The sequence below is a fragment of the Myotis davidii genome, unplaced genomic scaffold (genome assembly GCF_000327345.1).
Source record: "Myotis davidii unplaced genomic scaffold, ASM32734v1 scaffold187, whole genome shotgun sequence".
In the NCBI taxonomy this organism is placed as follows: Eukaryota; Metazoa; Chordata; class Mammalia; order Chiroptera; family Vespertilionidae; genus Myotis; species Myotis davidii.
In genome coordinates this window covers 7,804,567-7,812,459 of record NW_006383018.1, presented here as the reverse complement: position 1 = coordinate 7,812,459, position 7,893 = coordinate 7,804,567, and the positions used below count along the sequence as shown (strand labels likewise).

At 40.0% G+C, this 7,893-nt stretch overlaps 1 protein-coding gene across 10 annotated transcripts in view; it reads right to left on the bottom strand.

The window, feature by feature from the left end:
• Positions 1 to 7,893, bottom strand: part of UMAD1 (UBAP1-MVB12-associated (UMA) domain containing 1) — a 189,460-nt gene that overhangs the window by 159,445 nt on the left and 22,122 nt on the right. For all 10 annotated transcript variants that reach the window (XM_015558272.1, XM_015558267.1, XM_015558273.1 and 7 more), the window contains one exon: positions 6,565 to 6,661. In XM_015558272.1, coding sequence (XP_015413758.1) covers positions 6,565 to 6,646 — 82 coding nt within the window. In that variant the 5' untranslated portion in view covers positions 6,647 to 6,661. The remainder of the gene's footprint in view (positions 1 to 6,564; positions 6,662 to 7,893) is intronic.

Sequence of the window (7,893 nt, the reverse complement as noted above, 5' to 3'; positions counted from 1 at the left end):
AGGAATTCTTCCCTTCAAAATGTGCTTTGGTTGCATTCAAAGGGGGAAAAAATAGAAGCTGAACAACATAACCACTTACATATAAAAGACTTCTGGAGTGGTATTAAGATTACCAGAAAGAAAATATTTAGGTCTTCCAACCCTACATGAATGACTAGTACAAAGTACCATGCTCACACTGTGTACATTTTATTTAAATTTCATCCTCATTATTTATTTCCTCAACAGAAAAGGACTAATAATAAACTTTAAGTTAAAATATAAAAGGCAGTCATCACACTTTTTCAGATAAACAGTCTCAGATGTGGATAGAGCATTAGAAAGCTCCAGGGAAACGGTAGAGGAGACTCCATTTATGTAGTATGGTGTGCATACTTAACTTTGTCTTCCCTACTGAAGGAAACAGCTCCGTAGTAAACCAGCCAATTACCCACAAATAGCCAGCCTAAAAATATGACTGCCTGAAGGTTTTAGTTCAAAGAAAAAGGAGCTCAGAGTTGCCCTGAAAAGTTTATGGGTGTTAATCTGTCAAATAATTTTACCTCAAGTCCATCTAGAGGTACTATGGCTAAGACAGAAAGAGATCACAGGTCACCTGGCATTCACATTTGTATAATTAATTTAATAAAATACTTCCCCACTGCTCTACTGACTTAAACACACACACACACACACACACACACACACATTTAAGGTTCCAAGTATATTAATTACTCTTACTCTTAGAAACGGATTCCATTTCTTAGAATGTGAAGCTTTCTGCTATTTGCCTGTTTAATGTTTGAGAGGAAGTGTGTTTAACCTAGGAATTCTGGGGTTTTATTTGCTTTTTGTTTGTTTATGGCTCAGGTACAGTGGAAGAGAAACTGTAACTTTGTGTTTTTATGAGGTATTTTGTGAAGTGTCTTAAACACATTATTGGACGGTGTACAATTACTAAATTATAGAGAGTGAACTGCAGTGGCTCTCAGCCCGCAGTGCACACAAGGACTACCCTGGGGACTCTGGAATTTAAAAACAAAATGTCCAGACCAAATCCCAGGCCCATCTAATCAAAGTGTAGGGATGTGGTCTCAGCACCAGTATATATTCAAAGTGCCCCCTGCTGCACAGGAGGGTTAGAACCCGAGTTAGGGAGACAGAGCCCTGATATGCATTTGAGTTAGCTGAGTCACTGAGCCCCAGTAAGAATGAATAACTTTCTCACAAGTTGCAGGAAACCGGGGGCTCAGTTCTCCCTCACAGTACAATTGGCACCTCTCCCTGCCCTCACTCTGTACATCCAAGGAGATCCCCCTGCAATGGGATAGCCTTGCCTGAACACTTTCATCTCTGAAGTGCCTGTTGTTAACAGGTGAACCAGAATTAAGAACCAACAATGTGAAAATTCTGTTAATTCTACATTTCCTAATGGGAAATAAGCAACGGCATAATGAAGTTAGTTGAAACACAGAAACCCACACCTGAAACCTGTATGTTCATGTTGACCAATGTCGCTCCAATAAATTTAATTTAAAAAGAAAAAGAAAAATTCTGGCACACTTTGCTTTAGAATTGCAAGATCAAGAGTGAAAACACAAAGATTGCAAAGTAAATTAATTGTCATGTGAGTTTTTGTGGATATCAAATATATGAGTAAAGGGATGTTAAGAGGGTAAGTTGCTTTTTTAATCCATAAACACTATTTTGTTAAGATTTGGTACACTTATGCGCAGGGAGTAAAAACAGGAAGCACATGCTGACAATCTGTTTCGTTTTTGTCATTGTTTTAACTAAAGCCTTCAGTCTTACAAATGATCAAAGTGACTTACTGTCCCTCATTCCGTGGAATGTAAATTTTTATTGTACACCATTCACTTTCCACTTCTAAATAAAGGAAAGAATACAGAGATGAAAAGCCTTCCTAAAAAGCTCCATATAAAAACATGATAGTTGAATTTAGTGTGTGTACATGGTTTGAATGATTCCCAGGGCGAGGACTGCAGTAGGTAATGATCTTAAAAATAGCCCACTACTTTTCAAAATTTGATTTATCATTTAACCTGGAAAACAGAAGGTGAGACTAAATCACATATTTCAATATCAGTACTCAAAAGATGACATCCAACTGTTGTGAATTACTAAACTCTGATCCTAAATTCAATGAGGTTTACAAAATAATTAGCTTAATGGAAACTAGAAGTTCTTAGGCCCTACTTTAAGAAGCACCTGCATATTCTGAAAAACATGATGAATTTCAGTTGAACTGAAACCCGATTCCTTTAATCTCTGAAATTGTACTTGCCCAATTCATTCTTCAAAGTTATATTCAACATCTGGTCAGCAGTGTCACTGAACACAACAGTAACATAAATTATTCCTTTTAATTTTATATTCTACGGAGGGGTTTTCATTGCTGCTAGTTTTCTTTCACTTAGCTATAGCATATTAAGCTAATTCATGCTTTTGTCTTAGTTTTGGAAAAAATTATATGCCAACATCTAAGCAACAGATACCCCTTTATCTTAATTTAAAGTAACTATGAGGTTGTGCACTACAATAGCAAATTTGTAATCAACTTAAAGATGATGCCTTAAAAGTACAATTAAACATGTCATAACAGAAGAACACTCTGGGGACTACAAATAGGACCATGCTTGCTGGGGTTTTAAACAGTGGTAAGACTAAGAAAAATCGCCACCCAGTGCTGCAAATGGTAACTGCAATTTGTTTTTGTGTAAAATGAGTACCCTGGAGGATTACTTCAACTTCATTACTGAATGAATGAATAGCCTTTACCTTCTTATGTGAATAGGAGCTGGTTACCTGGGAAAGGATGTTTTTCTCCTAGGCTGTTTTTTCCCCTTATTCTTATTTAGCACACTTGACATTTTACAAAGTCTTTGTAAACCTCAACAGAGAAAAAGTGTTCCATCCCAAAGTGAGCTAATTGTATATGAACAGCCCAGATATTCCTATTATCAACAAAAGTGCCTAAGCTCTGCTTGACCCTGAATTTAGCAACTCAGCAACACCATCTAATAACTGTGGCCTAAGACCTATTTGTGTTAAGCAGGAAAGCTTGCCTAGGGGAAAGGTATTCTCAAGTGGAAAAAAATAGATAATTTATTCTTTTAACAACATAATTTACTCTGACCTTATTAGAAACAGGTTATAAAGGCCAGGTAAGATGATAATCTAAAAAATTCTGTAGACTACATATTGATAAGAAGTTGTTACCATAATATAATCATGTTTCTAAGTCTTTAGTTTGTTGCCTCATTTAGAAATTATAGATAAACACACAAAGGCAATCATATACATTTATTTGCCTGCAATATTATCTATTGCCACAAGGACAAAGAAAGTTATGCGAACACATGATAACCAAAATACATGTGTGTAAGTATGGGGCCATGTTAATAATAGCATTTCATACCTAGTATTTGTCCTATTTGGCATTTTCCAAAATATTTTCCATAGTATGCTGAGACTACAGCAGATATAGTATATGTCAGTATAGATTAGAACCATGTGATAAAAAGAGCAACTAGCAGAACAAATCAGTTTTTTTAAAAGAAGACATTATCATTCTATTTTTAAAGATAATGAACTATATTCCTAATAATCCGTCCTGACTTTTATCAGTCAATTCAGTTAAGTCCTTCACTGTCAAAGGATTCCTTTTTTACTAACTAAACAATGTATACCATCTTCCAATCTCAACCTCATTAAGGAGATTACGGATTTCTGCAATATTTTCATATACTTAAAGTATTAAATAGTAAAAATTGGGGGGTATCAAAATTTAAACCCAAACTTTATGAACAATAATATACTGCCCTCCTTTATTAAAACAACAACAAAAAATCAGTACTTTCTCTTTTAAACAATAAAAAACACAATTTCTTTTTTTAATCTTAAAATGTCAATAATGTCTTAAAATTAAAAATGACATTAAAATTTTTTAATGACATTTAAAAACGTGACATTTTAAAAAATGGATAGCTTAGTGTTTAGGAGGGCAGGAGGTAGGCTCTGAAGTCCTGGGCTAATTCCAGATCTGCTATGTGTTAGCTGGGGGAACTTGGAAAACCTAAGTCCTCACCTGTATACGGAGAGAGAATACCACCACTTCACTCCCTAAGCAATTTATACACATTAACTCATTGAATCCCCTCAACCACCCTATGGGGGGGTACTGTTATCATGTTCATTCTCTAGAGAAGCTAAATGACACCCAGGAGGTTACATAACTTGCCCAAAATGGTGAAGGGTGGCAGATACGCCACCCAAAAAATGTGCCACTTTGGCATAAGGATAATTTTGAACTGAAAGCAAGATATAAAACCCCCATGTGAAAGATGCCAGGAAGAAAGAGACATTCTTATCACCGGAGATGGGGAATCGAGGCCAAGAGAACTATACAGACAGAACTTGTTAAAATAACTCTGATCTTCCACTAGTCTCCCCACATATTTTAGTCACTTTCCCACAATTGCCTCTTTACTCAACCTGGCATAGAAGCACTTGGGTTTTTACCACTTCTTTTGGTCTTCACTCTTCTATGAGGGCTGCCATGGACATGTAAACATCTGTGTGCTTTTCTCCTACTAATCTGTCTTATGTCTATTTAGTTCTCTAAACGTACATCCTTTAAATAGCTATTAGATAACAAAAGGAATAATACTGATTTCTAACCATGAAACACAGGAAAAAGCAAGGTCTGCTGCCTATGTTAACAAGACAGAGGTGTTCTAAAATCAAGAATACAGAGCAGAGTTTGGAAAAATCAGGCTTTGTGGAAGCATATTTCTGAGAGAGGAGTTTATTGTGAAACTCCTGAGAAAGCAGAAACTTCACAGAAGACCAGAGACATCGCTGCAGTTTTTCTGTTAGTGAGGCTAATACATTATGATGGGAAAGGGAAGCAACATTGGCAGCTTTCAAGGAACGGAAACAAAATAGATCCAGAGACAGAAGCATGGAGCAGACTGTTGAATCTCAGAGGGAAGGTGGGGGTGGGTAGCTGAGTGGGAAGATATCAACCAAAGAACTTGTATGCATCTATGCATAACCCATGGACACAGACAATATGGTGGTGAAGGCCTGGAGTGGGGGGGAGGGCTATAAGGGATCAATGGGGGGAAAGGGGACATATGTAACACTTTCAACAATAAAGATTTTAATTTTTTTAAAAAAAAAAGGAACTTGGGGTTGACAGAGCCAGTTCTGACTGTGAAGCCAAGGCACTAATTCCTGACATGCTGAGAAAGGCCTGATAAGCAGTCGTGTCCACAGCACCCCACAGTACCCCAGCCAAAAGGCTCCTCAGAAAATTCACTGGCCCTGGTCAGACTGCGCCCCACTATGTTGCCTCCGGCGTAGGGGATCTGGTCGGAGAAAAAAACAACTCTGAGCGCCCCAACCACGGCCCCTGTCCCAGGTCACAGAAGCAGATTCCGGAAAACACACAGGCCTGCCAGAGCCTGACTGTGGAAGACACAATATCTAAGGTAACATTTAGCTGGAGAAAATCTATTCTGATCTTCCGGAGATTCAGGCCAAGAACTGGAAGGGGTCCGGAGAGAGAAAACCTCCGTGTCCTGTCTGCAAGGAACCGGATCCTACAGACAAAGGCTGAAGAGGCAGAGAGCCACCCACCATACCTGTGAATGTCTGGGGTCGAGGCATGGCGGGAGCCTGGCTGCCAGAGGGTCTAAGCTGAAAATTCAGGATCGCCTTTAACTCCTGCCAATGCCCAGGGGGACCCTAGTCGGACTGGGCCAGGACGAAGGAAGAGGTTGGAAACCAGACTCTGGAAGGGAAGACATCTGAGGGACATCCCAGAGAGTAAACCCCCTATGAGTGCATGCAAATCATCTCAGAGAGGAACCCGGATCTGGTGGGAGGAGGTCCAGGTGGGAGAGGATGGGAGCCACTGGGGGAAACTGGGTTCTGTCCTCACCAGAATCCACATCTCCTCCTCAGGGAAAGACACCATGACATGAAGGAAGGTTGGTATGTCTTTTACAGAATTCCTCAGGGGAAAAGCATAGCTACTGGTTGAAAGAAATATTTTCTAAAATCACTTAAATCCTAATAAATAGTAGTAATAATTTTACAATAGGAGATCAACTAGGCTTAAACATTTAGGAGACACTAACATTAGATTGAAAAGTGTATTGCATTCAGCAAATATTTCTATTTCAGATGCCTAATGTAACTTAAGACGCGAATTTAAAAAGCAACGCTTGCTATTTATAAAACAACTTGAAATTATCAAGGATTCTTCATGAATTTTGGTTTTTCACAACTAAAGAGGTTGACTGGCATATCAGAGAGAGAAAAACGGGGTAATTTTATAAATTTGATTTTCAGGTCATGGCCAAAGCAATTTATAAGAAGAGTATGACTTGATGACAATATTCTAAGTGATTCATGAACTTTATAGATTTAATATAAATTAATTCTGGAATTACTGGGAAATAATTTTTAAAAATAAATCCTATAATTTTCAAGTAATATTTTAAAAAGGAAAAATAATCCATGTAATTGCGATTTCGTTTCTTAACAGAAACTCACCTAAAAGGACAAACCCATCTGCTTCCGTGTCTGACGCCGAGGGCTTTTTCGGTTCCACAGGCTTCCTGAAGAAGTGAAACATCGCTGCGGCCAGGATCTGAAACAGAAACACCATATAATGTCAAACTCAAATGAAACTGTAAAACTCCTACCCTTCCTAGTAGCAAGCCAAATATACAGCTATCACAATAACTACTTTTTAGGAATTCTATTACCAGACTTAAAAGCACGAGCCCTCCTCTCCAGGTGTCAGAAGACAAAGCCAGAAATTAAGGTGCATGGACTTCCAGGGTCAAGTGAATCCTGTCAACTTCTCTCGATTTCTGAACATACAAGAAATCACTCCAGGCAAAAGGAAAATCAACAGATAGCACCGCAACCTGGAAGGATCTCGCTGAACATAAACACCCATCATACACTGACTGAGGAGGGGAAAAACAGAACAAAACCAAAAGAAACTGTCATGATGCCACAACTAGCTTGAGGCTCACAGAACGGAGGCCGCCTGAGAAAAAGAAGGCACGTCAGACACCCGCTCCGGCTGGTGATCGGACTCAGACACTCAGGAGCTGTAGCCGCTGGAAGCCTGCAGCCAACTTCAAATCCCCATCAGGGCAGATCTTTGTGTTGGTGAGATTACTGTGTGCTACCCCCAAACCACACACACACACACACACACACACACACACACACCCCTCCTCTTCAACCTCCCGTCCCTGCACATTCAGAAAGGCCAACAATTCCTAGAAACAACTGGGAAGGAAGTTTAAGGGAACTTGCAAGGACACATTATACTCTAAGGACAATCCCTATAAACAGAGCCGTGTAACAGACAATAAAGAAAGGAATAATCGGAGGAACCAAAGATGGCGGCATAGGTTAACGCCGGAGATTGCTGCCTTGAACAACCAATTCAAATTAAGACTGAAACAGGGAACGGACAACATCCAGAACCACAGGAGGGCTGGCTGAGTGGAAATTCTACAACTAGGAGTAAAGAGAATATCATATCCAGACTCAGAGGAGGCGCAGTGCTGAAGTGAAATTCTCAGGTGTGGAGTGCGCGCAGAACGGGCTGGTGGCGCGGCGCAGAGGGCGCAGTTGTTTACAATCAGGAGGGAGCATCAGACTCTGAGCCCCAGATCCGGGCGAGTCGCTAGGGACGCAGACTCAAACGGGAGAAGCCGGACTGTCTGGCCTCGGTCGGAACTTGAGGGCAGCTTTCTCTCCGAGGTTTGCAGCGGTTGCTGGGACTCTGTGAGGCAGAGTCCCTAGGGACAGAACTGAGCGCCGCCATAACTGCTCCCTCCCTGCAGATCCCCAGGGACC